General features: G+C 37.6%; 13 protein-coding genes and 1 non-coding gene across 14 annotated transcripts; 8 read left to right on the top strand and 6 right to left on the bottom strand.

Moving 5' to 3' along the window:
- Positions 1-201: 201 nt before the first annotated feature.
- NHP2 (snoRNA-binding protein NHP2) lies at positions 202-672 on the bottom strand (the record flags this gene model as incomplete). The annotated part of the gene is made up of 1 exon (XM_056226558.1): positions 202-672. The coding sequence occupies one exon, from the start codon at positions 670-672 to the stop codon at positions 202-204; it is 471 nt and encodes a 156-aa protein (XP_056080822.1).
- A 284-nt stretch (positions 673-956) lies between these two features.
- Positions 957-1,982, top strand: CWC2 (active spliceosome conformation promoter CWC2; the record flags this gene model as incomplete). Its single annotated transcript, XM_056226557.1, has 1 exon — positions 957-1,982. One exon carries the CDS (start codon positions 957-959, stop codon positions 1,980-1,982), a length of 1,026 nt encoding a protein of 341 aa, XP_056080821.1.
- A 230-nt stretch (positions 1,983-2,212) lies between these two features.
- On the bottom strand, positions 2,213-3,928 carry UGA4 (Uga4p; the record flags this gene model as incomplete). The annotated part of the gene is made up of 1 exon (XM_056226556.1): positions 2,213-3,928. One exon carries the CDS (start codon positions 3,926-3,928, stop codon positions 2,213-2,215), a length of 1,716 nt encoding a protein of 571 aa, XP_056080820.1.
- Positions 3,929-4,533: 605 nt separating this feature from the next.
- Positions 4,534-4,604, bottom strand: Smki_4.trna1G. The gene has a single exon. It is a non-coding gene; the product is annotated as a tRNA-Gly (tRNA).
- Positions 4,605-8,143: 3,539 nt separating this feature from the next.
- SMKI04G0320 (uncharacterized protein) lies at positions 8,144-9,256 on the top strand (the record flags this gene model as incomplete). The annotated part of the gene is made up of 1 exon (XM_056226555.1): positions 8,144-9,256. The coding sequence occupies one exon, from the start codon at positions 8,144-8,146 to the stop codon at positions 9,254-9,256; it is 1,113 nt and encodes a 370-aa protein (XP_056080819.1).
- A 239-nt stretch (positions 9,257-9,495) lies between these two features.
- On the bottom strand, positions 9,496-10,128 carry SHR3 (Shr3p; the record flags this gene model as incomplete). The annotated part of the gene is made up of 1 exon (XM_056226554.1): positions 9,496-10,128. The coding sequence occupies one exon, from the start codon at positions 10,126-10,128 to the stop codon at positions 9,496-9,498; it is 633 nt and encodes a 210-aa protein (XP_056080818.1).
- Positions 10,129-10,592: 464 nt separating this feature from the next.
- On the top strand, positions 10,593-11,270 carry NOP6 (Nop6p; the record flags this gene model as incomplete). Its single annotated transcript, XM_056226553.1, has 1 exon — positions 10,593-11,270. The coding sequence occupies one exon, from the start codon at positions 10,593-10,595 to the stop codon at positions 11,268-11,270; it is 678 nt and encodes a 225-aa protein (XP_056080817.1).
- A 746-nt stretch (positions 11,271-12,016) lies between these two features.
- On the top strand, positions 12,017-14,110 carry PRR2 (serine/threonine protein kinase PRR2; the record flags this gene model as incomplete). Its single annotated transcript, XM_056226552.1, has 1 exon — positions 12,017-14,110. One exon carries the CDS (start codon positions 12,017-12,019, stop codon positions 14,108-14,110), a length of 2,094 nt encoding a protein of 697 aa, XP_056080816.1.
- Positions 14,111-14,644: 534 nt separating this feature from the next.
- Positions 14,645-17,923, top strand: GDH2 (glutamate dehydrogenase (NAD(+)); the record flags this gene model as incomplete). Its single annotated transcript, XM_056226551.1, has 1 exon — positions 14,645-17,923. One exon carries the CDS (start codon positions 14,645-14,647, stop codon positions 17,921-17,923), a length of 3,279 nt encoding a protein of 1,092 aa, XP_056080815.1.
- A 324-nt stretch (positions 17,924-18,247) lies between these two features.
- RRI1 (COP9 signalosome catalytic subunit RRI1) lies at positions 18,248-19,552 on the top strand (the record flags this gene model as incomplete). The annotated part of the gene is made up of 1 exon (XM_056226550.1): positions 18,248-19,552. The coding sequence occupies one exon, from the start codon at positions 18,248-18,250 to the stop codon at positions 19,550-19,552; it is 1,305 nt and encodes a 434-aa protein (XP_056080814.1).
- Positions 19,553-19,931: 379 nt separating this feature from the next.
- On the top strand, positions 19,932-20,597 carry TIM22 (translocation channel protein TIM22; the record flags this gene model as incomplete). The annotated part of the gene is made up of 1 exon (XM_056226549.1): positions 19,932-20,597. One exon carries the CDS (start codon positions 19,932-19,934, stop codon positions 20,595-20,597), a length of 666 nt encoding a protein of 221 aa, XP_056080813.1.
- A 494-nt stretch (positions 20,598-21,091) lies between these two features.
- Positions 21,092-22,042, bottom strand: SMKI04G0250 (uncharacterized protein; the record flags this gene model as incomplete). The annotated part of the gene is made up of 1 exon (XM_056226547.1): positions 21,092-22,042. The coding sequence occupies one exon, from the start codon at positions 22,040-22,042 to the stop codon at positions 21,092-21,094; it is 951 nt and encodes a 316-aa protein (XP_056080812.1).
- Positions 22,043-22,734: 692 nt separating this feature from the next.
- On the bottom strand, positions 22,735-23,255 carry DTD1 (D-tyrosyl-tRNA(Tyr) deacylase; the record flags this gene model as incomplete). The annotated part of the gene is made up of 2 exons (XM_056226546.1): positions 22,735-23,119; positions 23,191-23,255. The coding sequence occupies 2 exons, from the start codon at positions 23,253-23,255 to the stop codon at positions 22,735-22,737; spliced, it is 450 nt and encodes a 149-aa protein (XP_056080811.1).
- A 217-nt stretch (positions 23,256-23,472) lies between these two features.
- Positions 23,473-26,301, top strand: CDC13 (telomere-binding protein CDC13; the record flags this gene model as incomplete). The annotated part of the gene is made up of 1 exon (XM_056226545.1): positions 23,473-26,301. One exon carries the CDS (start codon positions 23,473-23,475, stop codon positions 26,299-26,301), a length of 2,829 nt encoding a protein of 942 aa, XP_056080810.1.
- Positions 26,302-26,567: the final 266 nt, after the last annotated feature.

Genomic DNA, 26,567 nt, shown 5'->3' with positions numbered 1-26,567 from the left:
TCTTTTTGATAATATCCTCATCAAGCATACAAAAAGTAACTAAAACCAATGTAATAGGGCATGGTTACCCGAAGTTCACAAACATTCGATGTTAATAGTACTATTATATAATATACAGAAGGCCTACAGTCAAATTATATATCTAATGCCAGATTTTTTCTTATTCTTTTAGATTTCTAATATGTTCAAGAAACCACCCTTTCATAAAGCTTGAACTTCTTTGACGACGTCATTGAAAGATTCCTTGTATTCTTCCTCCTTGCTCTTCCCATCTTTCTTCTTATTGCTACCTGGGACAATGAATACAACAGAAGTGGGTCTTTTTGTAGCACCAGCAGCACCTAAATCTTGCTTGGAAGGTATGAAGATGTATGGGACAGAGTGGTCTTCACACAAAACTGGGATATGAGAAATAACATCCGCTGGAGAAATGTCACCAGCAATAACAACCAAACCCTTCTCGCCCTTTCTTAGGGCCTTGACAACTTCCTTGACTCCTCTCTTCACATTTTTAGCCTTGGATGCCTTTTTGACGGTCTTCAAGACCTTCTTGTTCAGTTTCTTAGAGGCCAATGGCTTAGCGAATGGCAACACCGCTGGCATCCTGGCTTCGTAGTTGTCTACAGATTTGCTGTCTTTGCTTTCCTTATGTTCCTTGCTATCTTTACCCATGTTTATGATACTTGTTTCCGTTCTTCTGCTACCCAATGATCCATCAAACCGTCTGTTTGTTCTAAATCATGCATTAGTTTTTCACTAACTTTCTTTCCTCATCACTTTTTTTTCAAGAAAATTTTTCAGTTTGAAAAGCTTTTGTCGTTACATACGTATGTCTACGGGTAATGATAGAATTTTATAATAAGTTCTTGAAGATTTGATCATAATAATACACTAGGCGATGAGCCAAGGAATGGTAACGATATTAATAGGAAAGTGAGCACATTTTAGGAATTTGAATGAAATCTTGGAAGGATAGATCCGCAAAAGTGCAAGTGAAGGAGTCAGAATTGCCTTCGTCTATACCGGCGCAAACTGGACTGACATTCAACATATGGTATAGCAAATGGTCGCAGGGGTTTGCGGGGAATACACGGTTTGTTAGTCCTTTTGCTTTACAGCCGCAACCTCATTCCGGAAGGACCAGGGGTGACAATGATGATCAATTATTCTTTTGTCTATTTTTTGCAAAGGGTATGTGTTGCCTTGGCTCTAAATGTCAGTATTTGCACCATATACCAAACGAAGATGATGTAGACAAACTAGCCCTAAGAACAGAAGTATTGGACTGTTTTGGTAGGGAGAAATTTGCTGATTATAGAGAGGATATGGGCGGGGTCGGTTCGTTTAGGAGGAAGAACAGGACATTGTATATTGGTGGAATTGACGGGGCATTGAACGGCAAGCATTTGAAGTCTACTCAGATAGAAAGTAGGATTCGATTTGTGTTTTCTCGACTGGGTGCCATAGATAGAATACGATACGTTGAGGACAAAAATTGTGCATTTGTAAAGTTTAAATATCAGGCCAACGCGGAATTCGGTAAAGAAGCTATGAGCAATCAAACATTGCTGCTGCCTAGCGATAAAGAATGGGAAGATCGCAGAGAGGGTACAGGGTTATTGGTGAAGTGGGCTAATGAAGACCCTGACCCAGCTGCGCAGAAAAGGCTACAAGAAGAACAAAAATTAGAGTCCCTAAACATGATGGTACGTCTAATCAATAATAATACCATCACCAGTGCTGGCGCTGGGGTTGATAATAACACTAAAAAAATACCAGACAGGAAGGAAACTCCAGAAGTTAGTATTAATAGTACTAAAAAAAGGCTGCTACCGATCGATAATGGATTGCAAAGTGATATTTTTATAGAGAATTTGAAGAAATTGAAAAAGAATGAAAATATAGAACATAATCCTTCAAATTCATTTTCCAGAAAAGTGGGTGGCCCTTTGGTAGATTATCCTTCCTCCGATGAGGAATAGAGGAAGTACTGCTTTCTCTAAATATAATATTCTGGCAGCATAAATATTTGAGTCCTTCGAAAATAGTTTCTTTATTATTCTTCATTTTTTATGTTTTGGTGTGTTTCAGGGCCTCATTCCGGCCGCGCTAGAAGTAAAAACAATAATATAATTAAACTGAAAATACTGACTATATAAAACTAGACCTTATAAACTCTGAATATAAAATCTTTATAAAATATTGAACATTTTTATGGTTCTTGCTTGGATATAATTGTATCAATAACATCAATGCCGACGGCTTCAGCATAGTCATCATCAGACAAGTTGGTTGCTGGACCATGATAATATTTTTTCTTGTAAACTTTGTAGTAGACACCTGCCAGGAACCAGATACCTGGACCAATAACACATGCATAATTCATAGTGGATTTTGTAATACCGTGTTGTTGAGCTGGGAACATAACCAAAATAATAATAAACACTTGAAAAGCAACACCAATCCAAGCAACGATTGGAGACCAGATTTTACCTAGATAAAATGGACCAGGTCTGAATAAATCCCTACCTGATGTCAAACGCAAGACCGTTGGCGTACTCCAAGCCAAGTTGTTTCCTGCGACAGCCAGACTAAACAGCGCATCTGTGGCGGCATCATCAATCAAACATAGCAACCCTAATATCAAGGAACCTGCACATGCAGCTAAAATAGCGAAAAATGGGACAGAGTATTTGGAGTCCACCCTTTTGATGTATTTCGATAGAGGCAAACCATTATCACGGGAAAACGCCCAGACCTGTCTGGAAACTGCTGTTGTAATTGAAGCACCCATTAAAAATTGGCAGAATGCAATCAATGACATAAAAGCAATTGCCCATTTTTTTCCTAAGGAATCATAGATTATTTGAGCCAGAGCAAACCCATATTTTGAGTCTAAGACACTGTCAATATCAGGGTTGATACAAGCCATCAAACAGATAATAATCAACCAACCTAAAATCCAACAGACGGTGATAGATGATATTATACCGATGGGAACTGATTTTTTGGCATCTTTGGCTTCTTCAGATTGATGAACACATGAATCAAAGGAACCAATTGTCCAAACAGCAGGCATAAAACCCGCAAGGCAAAATTGCCAGCCCTTATTCCAATCACTTAAATTTTCGTACTTACCGAAGATAAAATCACCATTATTAAAACCTCCAATGTTATGTTTAGTACCAATTGGGAGAGCAATAAATAATAGGACAATGATAAAAAGATTGGCAAATATACTTAACGTTTGCAAACGGGCAATTGCACCAGAGGCAATACAGGTACAGATGCCCATGACAACCACTGCTCCAGCAAATATACCGTAAAGCTTTCCGCTTGTTACATCAAAATTACCATCTTTAGTCAAGGTGATAGCAGCTGCAATTTCCTCAGCCAAACCATAATCGATGGAACACACACCAGCCGCCAATGCTAGTGAGTTGGAGCAGCCAATAATAAAAGAAATGATCTCTTTGTAACCTTCGGGAGCGTAATAGTACGTCCAGTAGTACAAACCACCAGCGGTGGGAATGGAACTTGCATGTTCAGCCATGGTTATACCAACAAGTAAAATGAAGAATGCAGCAATGAACCAACCCCACACCAATGTTGCTGGACCTCCACCAAGACCACCACCCATGACAGAAGCAATAGATGGAAGCAAACCCATAATAGAGAATGCAATACCGAAAACTTGAATCGTTGAAAATTGTCTCTTCAATTCTTGTTTATAACCAATTTCTGCAAGCAGTTGGTTATCATTTACAGACTTAGCAGCATCAATATAGTTTACTTCACCGGCACCAGTCTTAGAGCGGATCGACCTTAAATTAGATCCAAGACCTTGCAATTGGTATGCTTGTCCAACATCAGTGGATACCCTTTGTTCTATTGTTATCTTATTCTCGTTCTTGCTTGACATACTCATTGTTTGTAGCAGTATAAGATATGTTTTTGTTACACTTCAGAAATGAAGTTAACAATTTATACTATTATATACCAGGTATGGAGAGAATAAAGAAGTGCTTTCGTCAATTAAATGTGTTCGAGAGAGCTCTCAATATATACGTATTTCTTATTCAAGAGCAAGCCGTATTCGCTATCATTATCATTGAATATCAATCTAGCAGCAAGGTTTCAACCCAAAGAAGGAACTGATTACTATGCCAAGCCGCGTTATCCGATTTAAAATTAGTTGGCTCTCCCCTTATTTGATAAACACACATAGGTATGTGGAACAGTAAAGGCCCTCACCTCCATAATAGTAGATTGCAAAATCCAACATGACATAAAACATCTCGAAATTGCCGCCGGCGGTTTTTGGCGCGCGATAAGCGATAAACGATTAGCGATAAGACCTACTTGGTGAGACACCTAGAAAATAAAACACAAAATATGCAAGCTTTGCGGTTAGACAATGATATGGCGTTGCCTGAACAGCAACCATCAAGAAAAGGAATATTCTGAAGTTTTAGTCCAAAGTAAAAATAATAAAACATAAGACGGGTACAAAGCAGAGAAGGGGAAAAAATATGCGCAAGCCCGGAATCGAACCGGGGGCCCAACGATGGCAACGTTGGATTTTACCACTAAACCACTTGCGCTGTTTAATTGTTGAAATTATTTATTATGATCTCAACGAATACCAAGGTGTTTTGGCAATTCTAATATATACTATCTTAGGCAGTAACTTCTTGTCAAAACTGTTGGAATAAGTGATTACTACTATACACCTATTCGTATAAATTGGATTAAGTTATTGCAACTATACGTCTTCGTATAAATTGAAGTAGAAAAATTCTAATAATAGAATTTACTGCAGTAATGAGATAAAGATCTATTAATTGATCAGAACTTATTATATAAGAAGATGAGTTATCATCAAATTCTTATCATTAACACTCTGATTTATGTCTGAACCTTTTGGTTTAATATAACTAATCAGCGTGTGTTTTATATACCTCTCTTATATAGATTAAGAAGGAACGACTATTCTTAATTATTACAACTTACTAAACTACTAATTATCAACAAAAACGAACTATCAACTTGATTCAAGGGGTGTTACTTATCCTAAATATTATACAAGATATGGTGTATACTTGAGACGTTGACGAATTTTGAGATGATTGTTGGGATTCCATTGTTGATAAAGGCAATATTATTAGGTGTATAGAATATACTAGATGTTCTTCTCAGGGGTATAGGAACCCAAGAAATGGGAGTGCAATTGTAGGAAAGTCCAACAAGTTATTTCTGTTTCTGATCTTTATTCTGGGGATACTGATCTCTACAGTAAGTTTCATTTCTACTCAAGACGAACTGTCCAACCGTCTCCTTGGTATTTAGAAACATACCAATTGGATCATTAAATCTTGTGAAAAACATCTACCATTAAAAAGATTCTCGTAACTGTTATCAATCTCCTGGTTTTAAGCACTTTACATTTCAACAGTAATATACATTGAAGTAGCAAAATGAATGGTCTGTTACTAATGAGAGAGAAAAGATCAGAAACCAAACGTTTCTTATACAGACTGAAAAGAAAGTTGTCATTATAATATCTTCAAGTTGTTTTTATTAGTGATTGAATTCAGATAAGATATATATGTTGATAATTAGTTGTTTAGTAAGTTGTAATAATTAAGAATAGTCGTTCCTTCTTAATCTATATAAGAGAGGTATATAAAACACACGCTGATTGGTTATATTAGACCCAAAAGTTCAGACATAAATCAGAGTGTTGATGATAAGAATTTAGTGATAACTCAATTAAATTGGTATCACCATAAGAATGTTAGTATTAATTTACTCAACATTATTAGTATCATGTTAAAGAATGTTCGTCATCAACTACAACAATTTATATGAATAAATGTATAGTAGTAATCACTTATTCCAACAATATAAGTACGTTATTTTGCACCAAAGAAAAATATGAGCACGATAAATAGAAGTTCGGCCGACAGAACCGTTACAGCACATTTCTTGCTTAGTTTAAAAGATAAAGAAGTTCACTCGAAAATTTCATCAAAGAAAGTGTGCAGGAAATGTAAATTGCAGGAAAAAATTTGACGGTGGAAATAAGGACTATCTGTTCTCCGACATCAGGATAATACCGTAGTTGATGGATTTTCATTCTTCCACATTAATACATGCCTAGACCAACCGCCACAAATTCCCGCCACATTTATCTTTTCCCCATGCAGCATAATATCTTCTCGGAAAAGAATCTTTATTTACGGGCCACTTAATCTAATCATTTCCCCAGATTATCGGTATACCTGGCTTGGGTGTACTACTGCAACAATTCGTTGGGAAAACAGGATTTTATTATCGTTGCGTTATGGTATTAGAACTGGCTTGATTAAGAAATAATATTTGATGATGTGCAAGAAAGTTGCGTACATCAAATAAAATATCTTTAAGCTAAGGAAATTTTCTCGAATAGAAAATAGTACTCTTGGGCATCAAAATGCCAGAGGATATTTTCTTCCAGAAGCTGACAAGTATGTAACATACGACATCGTTAAAAGTCTTGAAGCTAGCGAAATTTTCGTGAAGACCTTATGTTTAATTCAAAATATTAAGGCAAGGATAACCCACGGTAACTCCAAATTTAGATCCGTCAAAGGTCCCTAGCATTATTTTGATATTTCCTCAACAACTGAAAGCGCTGCTAAATCGAACTCTGTCACGTATGGAATTATCTAGCCGCCCCAGCACTTCCTGTTCTTATAAAATATCTACGCTGTTTGTGCGTGATTGCAACTTCGAATGGAATATGGAAAGAAAACGTTTTCCACAGTTGTCGAATGGTGACACCAAAAGTTTGGCTGTTGTTTGAAAATCAAAGCACCATAGATTCACTAGACCTATATGACGGTGAGGCATGCGCAGGAATTCCATCCTAAAATAAAACACAAAGAGCGATTCTAGGTCCTTTTTAATACAAAGGATTACAGTGCATAATTTGTAACAAACAATGCAAAGTGGCCAGATTCGGATTCTAGAGTCAGCGGTCTAAACAAAACGATATTGGTTTGCTTACGAAAATGACAGAGAAATAACAACTGTAGTTTTTAACCTTAGACTTTCTTCTTTATGACCAAAATGAGAGAGATGGATGGTCTTTACAAATTAAACTGACTAATGAACGAAAACCAATGGCATGAAGATTCTCTACTAAAACACAACGATAAACATGCAAAAGATTTAGGTATAATATCTGAATATTATCTAATCGAACTTAGACACATACGAAAATTTCTTCGCATGACAACATTGAGAACTAATATTCAGCCCGTGAGCTTAGGATATGATATTACACTTATGATGGAAAGGAAGCCTGTATCATGATTTTTGGATATGGATAGATTTAGACACGGAATTTGTCCAGTCTTGCTTTAAAATTTTCAATGATGTAATAGGTGCCTTGCAGAAATCGCTACTGCCAGATGATTAGCGAAAACAAATGTCAGACTTGATTAGAGAATTCTCAAAAAAGCGGCGCATTTTGTAGGAAATAAAACATCCATACAGACCGTCAATAAATTTCTCGTTGCTTTCGGAAACTGTTCTTATTCGACCTGATGCTTTTAATCTACCAATCATTTTTCTTTCTCGACGTCGAACTATGTACCATTTGAGCTGTAATTTCTTGTCAACCACTTTATATGATCAATCAATTAACTAAGAGGGTACGCTCAGTAGATTCAAATGCAGAGCTTGCGCACTATAACTTAATGTTTGAGGCGCAGAAAAAAGGTCGTTAATATCTCTTCTTACTTAAAGCTTTTGTATGGAGTATCCTATTTACAAATATAGTCTTGATAGTAAAGGTGACAAAAAAAAGAGCTTATTTCAAAAGGATACAGTATCGCCAAATCTTATTCTACACAACAAGTATATTGAGGTGTACCATATCAATCTCAATTACCTCATCAAAAAAATTAAATGGCATCTGCCGTACTTTAGACGAGCGCTGTAAAGGGCAGGAAAGATTTCGCGTCAAAGAATTTTTCAGAAAATAAGTGTAAACAAACACTTTTTATGTAGTAAGGTTGATAATTTGATACTTAGTAGAGCAGTTTACATATCGTCAGGATTAAATTTCAAGTGTGCTTATATATATTACTCTGTCATGCTATTAAATGTAACGTCTTCGCGATACATAAGTATGCCTCAACTGAAAAGTCAGAATAGTATATCAAGAACTCGTTTTACTTCATCTCCCGTTGCTGAACCAAGCACAGCATTACCGATTGCCACTGGATCCACAATAACAACGAAACTACTTGAGAGTCTGGAAAGCTTGAGTCAGGTCATGTCAACAACTGCATACAATACGATCTCTTTAAATAATTACACTTCAAGTTCACAATCTTTGGTTAAAAATTGCTCTTCGTCTGTAAAAAGCAATATTACTATTGATAGATGGTTGATAAGCTCATTGAAGTCTTTTTCTTCTTCACTGATGCCAACTATGCAACCGTCGACAACTGAGCTGACGACACCATTATTTACAACATTTGCTCCAACCACCACATCGGAAATATACTCCGTATTCACTAGTGACGAATCAATTTACGTTGTCTATGACCAGATCTACAAAATTACAGAATCATCAACAACATTCAACACGCATTTTCCCCAAACAACTGTTCTTAAAGAGGCCGATACCCCGTTAACGTTCACTATTCCAACTAATACCATCACTGGAGATGCTAAACTTTATCAAAATTTATCTGGCGCACTAAACACGCAGGAGGGTTCAAACTCTTATAGAAAAACAGGTGTTATTGTTGGTTCTACGGTTGGAGTTGTCATTGGAGTGGTTGTAGTAATTTTTATCGGGCTCATAATAATTAGAAATAAGAGAAACATGAAAAAGCGCAGCAAAAAGGGCTTTAGTCATGATATTGGCAAAAGAGTAAGTTGCGATGAAGTAGCAAAAGGACAATCCCTATCAAATCCATTCTTAAATGAACTCTGTTATAAAGTAATAACCAACGGCGAAGGTTTACGAGATTCGTTTGACAATAGAAGAGATATACGTAGAGGGAATTCCTCAGATAGTTTATTTATAGCGCATCCTTATTATGGAACGGAAGACAATGAAACTGAGAGTATTTCATACTTGTCGTCATTCAATGAATCTAACGGGTCATCTATCGAAGAAACGAGCTCTAATGCGTCTACTATAACTCGGCCAAATATTGAACAAACGAATAGTTTCTTAAGAGAAGTGATTTAGAATACAGGTAAATTCGAAACGAAGACTTTCAATATTAGTACTGAATAAGGCTGGTACTTGTTCATTTCTTAATTGGAACTGTTTAAAAAGTTAGGCATGAAGCTGATAGAATTTTTGTACTTAATAATATTTCATCTAACTAAATATTGATCTTACTATACATTGAAGTTTGTAGAATCTTCTTTTTGTCAAAGGAAAAAGAGGAGGAAAAGGAGAACAACGAAGAAACCTTAAATAGTCTATTTTTTAGCAGGTTTTCTTTTCTGTGCACCCTTGGATTTGGTATCATTCCTTCTCACTTTTTCAACTTTTTCAGTCTTTTTACCGGAATTGGTGGCTTCTCTTTCTTCCTCAGCATAGAATTTCTTTAACCTTTTTTGCAGATCCCAGTTACTGTACCATAAGCCAATTTGCAGGATGATAACACCGGCAAACATAACCAGTAAGATTATGTTGGATGAAGCAATAACTGCCAAACCTTGATTTTCGGTAACTTCCCCCCACTTATGGCTGACGGAACAATCAATACCAGTTTTCACGTTGGTAAGGAAAACGCAGATAGCCAAAACGTACAAACCTAACGAACAGTACTCAAACATTTGCAATTCAGGGTTTGGCTTGAAAATTTTGATCGTACCACCAATTAAACCAATCCCCGCAACAACGCTTAAAGTAACAATGACAGACAGTGGTGTCTCATGTAAAGTTTGGTAATGTTTCAAAGCCAAATCGAAATGCTCTTGAGTGGCGTTAGGATTGAACAAAAGATGATAGTCATATGGCATGTTACTGAAGAAAACACCCATTAGGAACGTGGTGGCTGATAAAATCATGGCCGTGCCGATAGCACAAAAATCTGAATATGAAAACATTGCCGAAGTTTGTCTTACTAGAGTACTGTTACGATCTGTAACTGAACCAATTCACAGGCCTATCTAGAATACGCCAACCTGCCTTTTTCATCAGTTCTTTATATTTTTATTTTTCAAACTCTACACCGCCGGGAAAATAGTGTTATCGGGCATGGAGTTTAAGAAGATATACAAAGATAGAAAGGTGAGGGTGGGGGGATTCATCAAATACTTTGGATAAAGATGGTTAGGCAAAAGAAATCAGTATGAACATCGTTCAATAAAGAATCTAGCATGGGTCACCTTTTACTGCGAACTTTATATCATTTGGAGAAGTAAGGCTTTGCTGTGAATAATTTTACCCGGCTTGTACGAAAATTTTCTGATATTTTTTCATTAATCGATGAGCACGAAAGCTTTTCTGAGAGATATGTGAAAGTATTCTATTACAGACGATGATTTAAGCTGAAGAAGCCTACAGCAAAATGGGGTCTGAGGAAGATAAGAAACTAACTAAGAAGCAGCTCAAAGCTCAGCAGTTCAGGAAAAGCAAGGAGGAAAAAGATCAAGGGAAAGACGTTAAGCAAGAACAATTACCAGAGGGAAAAAGACCTCTCAGTGGAGCCGGAAACGATAATGAAGAACCTGTAAAGAAAAAGAGAAAGACCCGCAGAGGCCGCGGTGGGAAGGGCAAAAATGGCAAAAAAGGTAACAGATTCATTGTTTTTGTCGGCAGCTTACCAAGGGATATCACTGCTGTCGAATTGCAAAACCATTTCAAAAACAGTTCACCGGACCAGATTCGCCTCAGAGCTGACAAAGGTATTGCATTTTTAGAATTTGATGCTGATAAAGACCGCACCGGCATTCAAAGACGCATGGACATTGCCTTGTTGCAACACGGCACCTTATTGAAAGAAAAGAAGATTAACGTCGAGCTAACCGTTGGTGGAGGCGGTAACAGTCAAGAGCGTTTGGAAAAGTTGAAGAACAAGAATATCAAACTAGACGAAGAGCGCAAGGAGAGGTTGACAAAAATGATAAGTGACGGTAACCAAAAGAAAATGGCTAAAAATGCAGCAGCAGCTCCAACTGTAACATCTGGAGCGGGTAATCGTGCGCCTGCGGGGATCCATCCTGATAGAGCTAGATTACTCAAATGAGTATAATATCCGTATACATGCCATGTAACTTAGATAGAAAGATGAGGGAAGAAAATACTGCAATCGTTTAGAACTATGTTGCCGCATTAGTGAAATGGAAACCAATCGCGTTATCTGCTTGATACGTCAGCACCCTGGCGTCAATGATATCGCCGCATTGTCACGTTACTTTTACGCAGTTGATCACGAAGGACGAACACGGCTGGTATTTTCTTTCCCTTTCCATTATCGGAGTTGGTTTGCCGCTTCCAAGTGCTATATGCGTTGCGTGCTACCCCTTAATCGATGCAGTCCCCCCGCAATGACGTATATAACGCCCGAAAAAACTAATATCGGCTCATTTCTGTACACGTTTTTACTGAAGTACTTTGGGGGGATTTAAGTTATAAGGACGCCAAGAAAAAGAATAATAAGCACAAACTCTCCAATTTCCGTTGGATCGCTTATTAAGACGTAGTAAATTCGCTTTCGCTTAACAATTGGTTCTCTCTCAGTAGTCTTCAACCCCTTTACGGCCCTCTCTCTACTCAGGTCGTACATTAAGGAAGGTTCAAAAAAAATACTAGATAAAAACGAGTATCAGGACACTGAGCTATTCTCAATAATATCTGCTGTATCCGTTATTGGTTGAGCATTTTTCGTTGCCTTTTTCAATCTTGGGGAAAAAGAAAGAAAGAAAACTAAATAGACTGCAAAACGTTTACAAAAGCGTGCACCAACTATTCACATACATATTATTCACAATCATGTCGTTTTCTAAACTTATGCGATATAATCAGAGAAACAATAAAACAACAGCTTCCTTGACTGCAGAGAATGCTTATTCTGATAATTGTGTATCCTCTGCTCTAGTAAGCGAGCCTGCTAACAGTAGCGTAAGCATGACTGCAAAGAAGAAGGGGGAGGAGCCAAATAAATCATATGATTACATTTTGTCCTGTTTGCCTCCGGCACGTAGTGTATTACAGAATGGTTGTATTCAATCTTCATGGGATGACGAAAACACAAGCTTGCAAAAAATAACCACTTCTTGGATCGAGAAAATTGACACAGAGATGCCCAATAATATATCTAGAATTGATTCAAACATTATTTCCTCTCCTATGGTAAGTAAAGTTGAGGAGAGGTTCATTGTTCCAAGAGGTAAACTGAGAAAGAATTCCATGGATTTTGCGTTTTCTTTTTCGAACTCATTAAGTTTTCATAAGAGTTGTAGCAAATTCGTTTCTTTCACATCTAAGAAGCATAATAATGATGAAAAAAGGCGCCAATCTAATGACATCTGCAATTTTACGGATGACAATAGTCATCCTTCGAGCAGTGTTCACAATATCCCAGTCACAACAGCCACAATGGTACGCAATGAAATTGCCACAGCCTCATCAGAACATGAATATGAGCTCAATGAGCACGATGGTATGTTCACTACCCATGTATATTCCCTAGGGGATTCAATCTCTTCCCTTTCCACTAATCCTCTCGATGACGCATACTCAGAAGCTCTTCAAATAAATACAATACATATCGAGAATGCTGGGAACGCAGCTCATCCAAGAAAGCGCTCTTATGCGACTTCGTTCTCGAGTATCAAGAGGCTTTTCAAAATAACATCATTGAGCAATTACAAACATGGCCCATATGATCACCAGATAAACAAAATTGCGGATGACTGTGCAATTGCATCATCATTAAGCGAAACAACTTCTTCCTGCGCATCAACTGCATCACCTTCTGCCATGTGTGAAGAGGAAGACAACGATGAAGATCAGATTATTCAAACTTTATATACCAACATTGAAGCATCCACAGATTTGGTTTCCAGGAAATATAAGGACCTCAACGTTGTTCTCGGTGAAGGTTCAGGCGGCATAGTAAAACTGGTAAAAAGAGTCCTGGATAACAAAAAATTCGCATTAAAGGAATACAGGTTCAAAAAAAAAAAAGAATCCGAGAGAGAATATATCAAGAAAATAGTATCCGAATATTGTATTGCATCCACTTTGAAAAACACAAATATTTGTGAAACTTTAGAAATACTATATGAAAATGGTAAAATTTTCCAAATTCTTGAATATTGCGAATATGATTTATTTGCGTTGGTTATGAGTGAAAAAATGCAATATGACGAAATATGCTGTCTTTTCAAGCAGCTGATTAATGGCGTAAAATACTTGCACGACATCGGTCTCTCTCATCGTGATTTGAAGCTAGATAACTGTGTCGTGACACAAAAGGGAATTTTAAAGTTAATCGACTTTGGCGCTTCCAGTGTGTTCCACTATCCCTTGTCGTCACATTTGATTGAAGCAAATGGAATCGTCGGTAGCGACCCCTACCTATCGCCAGAGGTATTTTATTTTGAAGAGTACGATCCAAGAGCACTCGACGTTTGGTCCATCGGAATAATTTTCTTTTGCATGATAACTAGAAAATTCCCTTGGAAGTACCCCAAATTAAAAGATGAGCAATTCAAAGCATTTTGTTCCGGGAGAGGTGTGTCATATTTCAAAGACCTAGTGACAAGTCCCGCTACTGATTATAACAATCAGTATGATGATGTTTACAAAGAGCAAGTCATCGACATGGGCCCCAATTTCCTTTTGCACCGACTTCCTGAAGAGAGTCACACAATAATGAGTCGTATACTAGAAATTTCACCTTTCAAAAGAACTACCATAAACGAAATATTACAAGATGATTGGGTCAAAGAAATAGAAATATGCCAGGTTGTGAGCGCGGCGGGCTTAGATGAGGCATCGCCTCGAATTATAAACAAAGATGATCATGTTCATACAAACATCGATCAGCAATACGCTCATATCGGCGGCCTGCATCAGTAAAAGTAACTTAAGGAATAATAATGTACTGCTGGCCATATGTTTCCGCCCTTCACTTACGCAAGCAGCTTCTACAGCACTGTAACCATAGATACATACACTGGAAAACGTCACTATATCTAATCTAATCTGCCTTATATTTATTTATTTACCGTCGGAAATCCAACTCCGCTTAGAAAAGGGTTACCCCTCTGGCGGCTATATGTGCGGCGATTCCGCAGGACCGAATCTATTATTGCCTGACGGGGTGCCACAACAAGGAGCTATTGGGGTAAATATATACTCAGTCATAGTTGAGTAGGACAAGTAACTACGAAACAACTTTCACATCATCAACAATAACAAACAACAATAGTGTCAACAACAACACTGACAAGCATTTATTAATTACTGCCGTTTAGTGAAATTTCTTGTTATATAAGAGCAAGCTGTTTCTAGAAAGTACATTATCTTTTGACAGAATAATTCCCTTTTGTGAGTGGATAATATCAAAAGAACATACAATAAAAGAGTAATAAATATACAACAATTAAAAGAATGCTGTTTGATAACAAAAATCGCGGCCCTCTAACATCATTGAACACACCTGATATTGCTTCCTTGTCAATATCATCCATGTCAGACTATCATGTGTTTGATTTTCCCGGTAAGGATCTGCAAAGGGAGGAAGTCATAGATTTGTTAGATCAACAAGGTTTCATTCCTGACGATTTGATTGAACAAGAAGTAGACTGGTTCTATAATTCATTGGGTATCGACGATTTGTTCTTCTCGAGAGAATCTCCCCAATTAATCTCAAATATCATACATTCTCTGTATGCTTCCAAGCTGGATTTTTTTGCCAAGTCGAAATTCAATGGTATTCAACCAAGGTTATTCAGTATCAAAAACAAAATTATAACTAATGATAACCATGCCATCTTCATGGAATCTAATACTGGTGTAAGTATAAGTGATTCCCAGCAGAAAAACTTCAAATTTGCTAATGACGCCGTCGGGAACGATACATTAGAACATGGTAAAGATACGATCAAAAATAATAAGACTCAAATGGGTGATTCTTGCCCACCTTATGAATTAGATTCGGAGATCGATGATCTCTTCTTGGACAACAAGTCTCAAAAAAATTGCAGATTAGTATCTTTTTGGGCTCCAGAGAGCGAATTGAAGCTAACTTTTGTTTATGAAAGTGTTTATCCTAGCGATGATCCAGCTAGTGCGGATATTTCCTCTCAAGATTTGCTAAAGGGCGACATTGAGTCCATTAGTGACAAGACCATGTTTAAAGTTTCATCGAACGAAAATAAAAAATTATACGGTCTTTTACTTAAATTGGTAAAGGAAAGAGAGGGTCCGGTTATCAAGACTACTCGCTCCGTAGAGAATAAGGATGAGGTCAGATTGTTAGTTGCTTACAAACGATTCACCACAAAACGCTATTACTCTGCTTTGAACTCGTTGTTCCACTATTACAAATTGAGACCTTCTAAATTCTATCTGGAATCTTTTAATGTCAAGGACGATGATATTATTATCTTTTCCGTTTACTTGAACGAAAATCAGCAATTGGAAGATGTCTTACTCCATAATGTTGAGGCTGCATTGAGACAGATTGAAAGAGAAGCTTCTTTATTGTATGCTATTCCAAACAATTCTTTCCATGAAGTCTATCAGAGACGTCAATTTTCACCCAAAGAGGCCATATATGCACATATCGGAGCTATATTTATCAACCATTTTGTTAATCGTTTAGGTTCAGATTATCAGAATCTTCTATCTCAAATCACTATCAAACGTAATGATACTACTCTTTTAGAAATCGTGGAAAACCTGAAAAGAAAACTGAGAAACGAAACCTTAACTCAACAAACTATCATCAACATCATGTCAAAGCATTATACTATAATCTCCAAGCTATATAAGAATTTTGCACAAATTCATTACTATCATAGTAGTACCAAAGATATGGAAAAAACGCTGTCTTTCCAAAGATTGGAAAAAGTGGAACCTTTTAAAAATGACCAAGAGTTTGAAACGTACTTGAACAAATTCATTCCAAATGATTCTCCCGATTTGTTGATTCTCAAGACGCTAAACATCTTCAATAAGTCCATTTTAAAAACAAACTTCTTCATCACAAGGAAAGTTGCCATATCATTCAGATTGGATCCTTCGTTGGTCATGGCGAAATTTGAATACCCAGAGACCCCCTATGGTATATTTTTTGTCGTTGGGAACACTTTCAAAGGTTTTCATATCCGATTCAGAGATATTGCAAGGGGTGGTATTCGTATAGTTTGTTCTAGAAATCAAGATATCTATGATTTGAATTCTAAGAATGTCATCGATGAGAATTATCAATTGGCTTCTACTCAACAACGTAAAAATAAGGATATTCCGGAGGGCGGTTCTAAAGGTGTCATCTTATTGAACCCAGGATTAGTAGAACATGATCAAACATTCGTTGCCTTTTCCCAATATGTTGACGCAATGATCGACATTCTAATTAATGATCCATTAAAGGAGAACTATGTCAATCTTTTATCAAAGGAAGAAATATTATTCTTTGGCCCAGATGAAGGAACTGCCGGCTTTGTTGATTGGGCAACTAATCATGCCCGCGTGAGAAACTGTCCATGGTGGAAATCATTCTTAACTGGTAAATCTCCCTCTTTGGGTGGTATTCCTCACGACGAATATGGTATGACTTCTTTAGGTGTTCGTGCTTACGTTAACAAGATTTACGAAACTTTGAATCTTACCAATTCTACTGTTTACAAATTTCAAACGGGCGGCCCAGATGGTGATCTAGGGTCCAACGAAATTCTTCTATCCTCACCCAATGAATGTTACTTGGGGATTTTGGACGGTTCTGGTGTCCTCTGCGATCCTAAGGGTCTGGACAAAGACGAATTATGTCGCCTAGCTCATGAAAGGAAAATGATATCCGATTTCGACACTTCGAGATTATCAAATGATGGTTTTTTTGTTTCTGTGGATTCAATGGATATTATGCTGCCAAATGGTACAATCGTTGCTAATGGCACAACCTTCAGAAACACTTTCCATACTCAAGTTTTCAAATTTGTGGACCACATTGATGTTTTTGTTCCATGTGGTGGTAGACCAAACTCAATCACACTAAATAATTTACATTACTTTGTTGATGAAAAGAGCGGAAAATGTAAAATTCCATACATTGTGGAAGGCGCCAATTTGTTTATTACCCAACCCGCTAAAAATGCCTTAGAAGAACATGGGTGCATTCTGTTTAAGGACGCTTCTGCCAACAAAGGAGGTGTCACATCATCATCAATGGAAGTATTGGCATCTTTAGCACTAAACGATAATGATTTTGTGCACAAATTTATTGGAGATGCCAGTGGTGAGAGATCTGCATTATACAAGTCATATGTTGTTGAAGTGCAATCAAGAATTCAAAGAAATGCCGAATTGGAATTTTGCCAGCTGTGGAGCCTGAATCAATTGAATGGAACTCACATTTCTGAAATTTCAAATCAGTTGTCTTTTACTATCAACAAATTAAATGATGATTTAGTTGCATCACAAGAATTATGGTTAAATGATTTAAAATTAAGAAACTATCTACTGTTGGATAAAATAATCCCAAAAATTTTAATCGATGTTGCTGGACCTGATTCTGTACTGGAAAATATTCCAGAAAGCTATCTGAAAGTTTTACTATCCAGTTACTTATCAAGCACCTTTGTTTACCAAAACGGTATTGACGTTAACATCGGGAAGTTCTTGGAGTTTATTGGTGGTTTAAAAAGAGAAGCAGAAGCAATTTCTTAAGCTTCGACAAAAATATTCTGTATAAAATCAATCCTCCTTTCGAATAAGGAAAACTAAACATGCTTATATGCATGTAATTTTTCAACCTTTTCTATTTTTAAGTAAAGTTTTTTATATGTCTGTCATTTTTTTAGTTACAAAAAGTATTTGATATTTGTTCTCTTATGCTAACGTGTCAAGCTATTCCCTCTGTAGGGGTTGTAATCTCAGATAAAACGCGCGTTACGCTGTACAAGAAGGGTCCTTCATTAATGAAAGAATTACCTGATTCGAATATAAATGAAATTCACAAGCAAAAGTAAATAAAAATAAAAGACATCTATCATGTCGCTTTCAAATAAAACCGTGAAAGAATTACGACAACTACTCAAGGAGAAATACACGGTAAAAGATGAATCAACTGAATCCATAGCGTTATCCGGTATGCGATTTAAACCATCACAAGAACAAGAATATCGAGCTTTGAGCCAATCATCATTGCTAAAAACTAAATTAAAACAACATAGTAATCAGAATTCACTGACTTACAATAGAGTACTTATATCAAAATTATCATGTGAAAAAATTTCTCACTACGCAATTCGTGGGGGAAATATAGAAATCATGGGTATAATGATGGGTTTCACATTAAAAGACAATATTATTGTAATGGACTGTTTCGATCTTCCTGTAGTAGGAACAGAAACTCGCGTAAATGCTCAGCTGGAATCATATGAGTATATGGTTCAATATATTGATGAAATGTATAATCATAACGACAATGATCACGGACGAGACTATAAGGGCGTTAAATTGAATGTTGTGGGCTGGTTCCATTCGCATCCTGGTTACGACTGTTGGTTAAGTAATATAGATATCCAAACCCAAGATTTGAACCAAAGATTTCAAGACCCATATGTTGCAATTGTGGTCGATCCATTAAAGAGCTTAGAAAATAGAACCTTAAGAATGGGTGCTTTTCGGACAATAGGAAATAAGGAGAATGATAACAGTCCACCTTCTTATTATGAACTGGAAACCATTATATTTAATTCGGATCTGAATCGCGCATTATTTGAAACAAAGTTGAAATTATATTGCGTGGTAGAAGATGATGACTCGGAACAAATGTCATTAAACAGGTTGATCGATTCCATGAAGCAGTATAGCTACTTGATAGATTCCAGAAATGTTAAATTAAGAATGAGGATAGCTAGTGTTAGCAACGAAAACAAGGCAGATGCTGAAGATCAAAGTCGTTCAACAAAATCGCACTTCTGCTTCAACACGCAGAAAGGAGATAGTACCGAAACAAGCTCGTTTGTTAGTATGTTTTCAGGTGATAATGCTAGTGATGTAGATATGGAAGATAGAAATCTTACTGAATTCGATAGCACAGACACAAGTTTGTACGCCAGTATTGAACCGAGCCTTCATGGAAATCACACGGAAAGGAACAGTAGATCTACCGAAAATATTTCCAGGAACCGTTTCAATAATAATCAAGAGAGACGTAGCGATGAATGTAATGATCTATTGCAAAGAAATGTGCTGGAGACAGATTATGCAAGAGCAAAGAATCGAATACTTGCTTCTAAAATAAAGCAGTACGAACGACTAAGATTCTATAAGGATACTTTTACACTGTGAGTTGCTGGTTCTATGTTAACAATGCCTATGATCTTTCTGTGCTTACTCAAGACGTACTTGAAGTAGTTATTTCTTCTTGATATATCTATACATGGCAGAATGACAAATTTGTAAGTTCGTACGACGTTATATGATAACTTTTGATCACGCTAGAAAATGGCATCGAGCGTATAACAATGAAGAAAGAAGAATACATCATCGTCGGTATATTATCTCTTAAAGTTAAATGTCACTTACCAAGATCCATACAGAGCCTATACTTTTCAAAAATTTGCGAAGTATAAGACAATCTGTTCTTTTACACCGTTACAAATCGTGATAATAGAAATAGACACCAGACAAAACCAAGAACTGTTAATTATAAAAAGTATACAAGAAGATGGTGTACACAGGATTTGGTCTAGAACAGTTAAGTCCACCTCAAAAAACACCTTACAATGAGCTAACTCCAGAAGAGCAGGGAGAGCGGGGCGCAGAAATGATCATGAACTTCATGACTTCTTGTCCTGGGAAATCAGTAGTGAGTGGTGTAACAGGGTTTGCACTGGGGGGTGTTTTAGGTCTTTTTATGGCGTCAATGGCTTATGATACACCACTGCATACGCCCACACCTGCTAATACAGCAGCAACAACAGCAGCAGCAACAACAACAACAACAGCAGCAGCAGCAGCAGCAACAGCGGGAAATGCGGGCGTGGGAGGGATATCAAGAACAGTTCAACAAATATCCGATTTACCGTTTCGGCAGCAAATGAAACTTCAGTTTACTGATATGGGTAAAAAATCGTACTCTAGCGCTAAGAATTTCGGTTACATTGGCATGATATATGCCGGTGTAGAATGTGTCATAGAGTCACTTAGAGCCAAAAATGATATTTATAACGGAGTAACAGCAGGGTTTTTTACCGGTGCTGGGTTGGCTTACAAGGCCGGACCACAAGCTGCATTAATGGGTGGTGCCGGTTTTGCCGCCTTTTCAGCTGCAATTGATTTGTACATGAAAAGCGAAGATGGTAGACCACCTCGTAATGATTTTAAAGAATGAATAGACAAACTTCAACAAATGATACAAAAGGGTTATATATGTAAATATTATCTATGTTAATATTCTTTAGAACCGTTCTAAGGTTCGAGGATGCCTAATATTATCCAGCATTGACATTGGTAAAGCAAGGAAAAGCCAAAAGATTTGACTATGTTTCATCCAAGCACTGGCCACCGTTTACTGAGAAAGGAACGAACTGGCAATAACAATATTCCAGGCAGCTTATACCGAGAAATTCAAAGTGACAAAGTATTGCTACCTGATTCCAGTAATACCTGAAAACCTGTACGGTTTACATTCCCGTTTTAATTATACTTCCATAAAAAAGGTGAATATATTAAAATAAATGATTATATAGAAATTAAGCATTAATTGAACTTTAGAAGGACTTTCTAAAGATGCCACTAGAGGAGAATACCAGTTAAACAACAAGCTAAAAAATAAGAATATATAAAAAAAGAATGAGAGATGAACAAATAGGAAATCATTAATAATTATGGCATTGGATTGACATTCCTGTTTGGGTCTGCGGTGCTGCCACTCATTGCGCCAGAATTGGCGCCTTCTGCAAGCTTTTCTTGATAGGACCGATCACCTGACTCATCCGTAGAATAGGCATGTTGATCTGTTGCACCATGAGAGACAGGGGCAGTGCCCGTACTACGATCATTAGTAGTGTGACGCGCATTAGGATCGGCAGTGGTTGTGGTATAACGGGTGTTGGTAGTACTAGTATAGTACCGCTCATTAGGATCATTAGTATAGCGTGTCTCAGCGTTTGGGTCAGAAGTATAGGCGGCGTTCCCAGCTGTGCCAGCTTCTACATCACCTGTCCTAACATTAGTGTTATCGTATACCTCGGTTTCTTCGAAAGGCTCACTCAAGGCCAATCCACTCCATCTATGTAGTTTTGTACCCATGGAGGCTCCGCTTCTCCACATTCCTTGGGTCTGATAGCGCTTCCTAATTGGTGTTAAAACATTAATGCCTAGTAATATCACACTAGTCAGAAACAATAGAAAGCAAAGACCAGAGAAAGCAATTGCAGCTTGAGACGAATTACAAGCTCTTCTATGGCTGTTGGCAGTATATTGACCACTATAAGGGTTGTAGTATAATCCGTTTGCATTTGTACTACCACAGCTGTGCTCACCTTGCGCTTTTGCAAGAACAACGAAAGCTGCTAGCCATAGCATGCAAACGATCAATTCAGCACAAAAGTACATCCCTATGTAAATCAATGTGGGTAGGGCCAGACACAAAATACCTAAAGCAATCAAATAAAAAACACTAATGACACCTGTTGCTAATGTAAAGTTGGTTTTCTTGTTACCTCTATCACCATAGGCATGGATTGCATATGCTAAAAGTGACATCACTAAAACAGATGATGCAAATTGCGAAAATCTTAAAAGTGTAAGGAAAACTCCAGTGACTCGTTTCATAATGTTGATATGTGGTATGGACTTGCTTAGTGTTTTTTAATCGAAAGAAATAAGAATCTTAACTTTAGCTCAGAGTATGTTTAGACGTAAAGTGATAACAAACGCTTTACTGAACCCTTTTATATGTAACTTTAGGGAATGTATAACCAACCATAGTCCTCCCTTAAGATATGATTTCAATATCCCTTAAAATGTTTGCCATTACCATAGATGTATTGAAGCCACTGGGCAGTCAAGTCAGGTTATTAGTCGTTCCAACCTCAAAAGCACCTTGACAATTGCCAAATTAAGGGTATATATATCCCTTTTCTTACTATACTTTTCTTTTTCCAAGTATCAGGTCAATTCATTAATGACTGTGATTAAATACCGTAAACATGACTTAATTCTCTGGATTAGTAAAACTTTTTGCAGGGCATCGCTCACTGTCCCTTTTTTTCTCATTGCGCCCTTTAAAGCTATTGAAAATTGGTCCACTTGTTCATCTGCAAAGACCATGAAGCAATTCTAGACTTTTCTAATAAGATGGTCTGTGACTTAAAACTCGATCTTGGATGTATATCGTCTTTGATTGCAGGGGATGTTGTTATCCGTCATATTCAAGATTGTTGAGACATGAAATGGAGAGAGTGAGAAAGTAAACTATGATATTATAACTCAATCTCCTATATATTTATGAAATCCGATTTACATTAGTCACTCTCAAGAATGATTGTAACTGGTCCTTCATTAGTTAAAGAACAGCTCATCATGGCGCCGAATTCACCGTCCTTTACTTTTTCTTCACCTAAGCCACTTCTTAGTAACTTCAAAAATTCTTCGTAGAGGTCTTTCGCTATATGACCCTTTTGGGCTAAATGAAAATCTGGTTTGGTTCCCTTCTTGGTTTTTGCCATCAATGTAAATTGAGACACTGACAAAATTTCACCGTTGGCCTCTTTAATATTCTTCTTCCATAGATTCTTAGTTTCATCTTCAAAGATTCTCAAATTAAGAACTTTCTTGGATAGTTTATCTACATCCGCCATAGAATCATTGATGGAAATGCCTACTAAGAGCATGTAACCATGTTTAATACTATTACATAGATTAAGGTGTTAGTAAAGAAACTAGTTACTACAGAAATTCAAAATGATGCAGAAACGTACTTTGAAATAACTTTTGAGTCAACGACTACAGACGCCTGACTAACTTTTTGTAAGACAATCTTCATGGTGGATCAGCACTGAATAACGTACGGATTGTTAAATGAACATATAAAGTTTTGCTTGATCCAACAACATGAATTTTCCACATCGATTTTTTTTTCAAATTTATAGGAAACGCGAAAACTTGATAAGATGCGAGATACAGATTTGGCAATGGTCAGTAAGATCATTATTTTAAATGACATTCTAAGTTTATATGTCTATGGAAGCATTTGCATAAGAATGGATACTTTGGAAGAACCAGAATGTCCTGAGCATGAAGACCGTGTTTTTGTGAAATCAAGCAAAGACTTTGAAGGTTATGCCAGCAAAGCAATAGTCCCCGTCCACTTCGTCGCGCTTTTAACTTCTATATACTTGACAGAAACAAAAGGTTTACTGGTATTTTCTAATTTTGAGGAGGGGGAAAGTCAAGTGGAAAAAGACCAGTATATAATTAAACTGAAATTCAAAGACAGGAGCTCGGAAAGATTAGCAAGAATGACTATTTCCTTACTTTGTCAGTACTTTGATATTGAATTGCCGGACCTGGACTCAGGCTCAACACTAATATTGAAAGATATTCATCTTGAAAGGCTATGTTTTTCAAGTTGTAAAGCTTTATATGTGTCAAGATCTGGGAACTACACCCTATTTTTAGAGGATATCAAACCATTGGATATAGTGAATGTAATAAACTCCATATCTACGAAATCTCAAAAAAGCGGCACTGAATTTTTGCCATCAGGCCCAATTATAGAATCTAATTTGAGGGAACCACTATTAGATATTTTCAACAATTTGATAAAAATGAACATAGATGAGAGAAACAGTTTCAAATTTGTAAGATTGATTCACTACAATACGGAATTGAAGAAATTTATCCAAGAGCAGCAAAGCCTTTTATCGCAGAAATCAAAAACCAAGCTAATCAATCCTTTCTTTGCTCCAAACAGATTAGGAATACCTTATGTTGAGACGCAAAACGAATTTAATTCGCAGCTTATGACGCTTAATTCAGAGCAACCAATTACAGATATAAGCAGTAATGGAGATGACATGAGGTACAGTACAGATCCTATTGAGGAGTCTGATTCTTCAACTATCTCTTCTACGGGGAAGTTTGTAAGCCCAGGATCCTGCATCCAGTCGCACACACCCGAAAGGAAAACAAGCGTACCAAACAATTGGCTGGATAACGATTCCGAGGGTAAGAATAAAAGAAGACTTTCCTTTCAGTGCACTAGCGCACCTTCATCCCAGCAGATAATTGATTATGAGCGACTTTCGCTAGCTAAAGTAGGCTCGGTTGAGAGGCTTAAGGGAAAGTTTGTTGGGATGTATCCGTCTCATTTCAGCGGCATAACTGAGTTCAGATATTGCACATTGAAGTTATATTTTACACACTTATCGGTATCAAAAATCCCAGACAAGATATTGATACCGGGTACCAACTGCATTGAGATCATTATCCCTACGATGGAGCGAATACGTGAACTATTCGGAGTTTTAAACTGTCAGAACAGTATGATATCGAATATTCTACTACTGGATAAGCCAGATCCGATCTCCGTGGAAATTGAAAGGGTCATGTGGAACAATGATGAGACAATTAGCCCTGGTTTGACTGTTTGGAGTTTAAAGAACATTAGTGTAAAGACGCAGGCGCAGGCGTCGGCGCAGTCTCCTGCGAAGTCACTCCCACCAGTCAATGCACCTCGCACGAAAATGCGCAAAATGGCAGAGAAAGACCCCACCATCGAGTTCTGTCACTTGGAGCTCAACACATTCGAAACAAAATACGTAACAATGTTTGGCATGCTAGTGTCTTGCTCATTTGACAAACCTGCCTTCGTATCTTTTGTCTTTACCGATTTCACTACGAATGACATCGTCCAAAACTACCTCTATGACAGATACTTGGTAGATTATGAGGCCAAATTGGAGCTCAACGAAGGCTTCAAAGCCATCATGTACAGAAACCAATTCGAAACATTTGACTCCAAAATCTTAAACATATTTAACAAGAGGTTGAACGAGTTGCAGAACGGCCGCGACGAAAACCTTTCGCAACACGGCATAGTTTGCAAGATGAACATAAAAGTGAAAATTTATAACGGCAAACTAAACGCCATTGTACGCGAATGCGTGCCGGTTCTACAGTCTCAGGTAAGAAGCGTTGCTTCACCTTCACAAAGCGAACATTTAAGATCTTTTTATCAGCGGGCGTTTAAGAGAATCGGCGAGTCCGCCATCTCACGCTACTTCGAAGAGTACCAAAGGTTTTTTCCCATACAAAGAAACAAAACCTCTCATCTCGCGCAATTAAAGACCGCTGTTTCAGGACATGAACAGGATCACGAACCAGGACAGCTGCACACTTCAATGGTCCCCACCGAATATATACCTGATCTAAATGCGGACGTGTCATCCTTCGATATCGAGTGTACAGATATTTTCCCGCTCTTGAACTCCCTGTCTCGTTGCCCACACCCGCGCCAAATACACAAGACAAGCACCCTATATAGTTGCAGAGGACGCATCATTGCCATTGAATACATGGCATCTGACATCTGCTTCCATATTACGAACGAGTTTTCTCTTTCACAGGGCCGCAGCGCGGACTCCCAGAAAGTGCTAAAACTACACATTATTACCCCTAAGAACTTTGCATACTTTTTCAACCGCCCAAATGCCTATATACAGCGCCAGAGTCTTGAGGAAATATATACGCAATTGACACAATTTCTCGGCCATTCATTCCAATTCAATATAACCTCCTCCTACAAGTTGCTCCCTGAAACTGCCTTGGCTTTGCAGATCTGGTGTCCCATTGAATGCACGCTTCGGGAGTTGCAACAACAGCTGGCCCATCTAAAGGCTGCAACCACTCCTGATTCAGGGAGTCTTGGTTACGCAATTACCGCCGCCGTCAATCCTCCGCGATTTCTTGCCGCTCAAGATGGCGTCACCGTGAAAAAGGAGGAAGATAATGGCGATGAAGCCGGGACATTTTCCGCTTCGTGGGACACGATTGGCGCAGCCCAACGCGGCGGTGCCAAATTTCAGTGACGTTTTAGCAATAAAAGGAAAATAGAGACAGAACAACGAAAATTAAGGGTGTGCCGAATATAAGGGAGTTGGGCATTCTCATATGAAGGATAAAGAAAAGGAAAAGGAAAAGGAAAAGGGAAAGAGGGGAGTAGAAAGAACAAGAGTCAGCAAAAGGTTCTGTTCCGTCTGTTCCTTCCTTCCTTCTTAGTGTTAAAACAAGGATAATGTAGAGTGGTGGGAGTGGGTCAGTGCAGCAGAAGTCGACATATAAAAGGATGTTTCTT

Source organism: Saccharomyces mikatae (genome assembly GCF_947241705.1).
Source record: "Saccharomyces mikatae IFO 1815 strain IFO1815 genome assembly, chromosome: 4".
Lineage (NCBI taxonomy): Eukaryota > Fungi > Ascomycota > Saccharomycetes > Saccharomycetales > Saccharomycetaceae > Saccharomyces > Saccharomyces mikatae.
The sequence above is the reverse complement of the archived record's forward strand: the minus strand, read 5'-3'. Positions and strand labels throughout refer to the sequence as shown.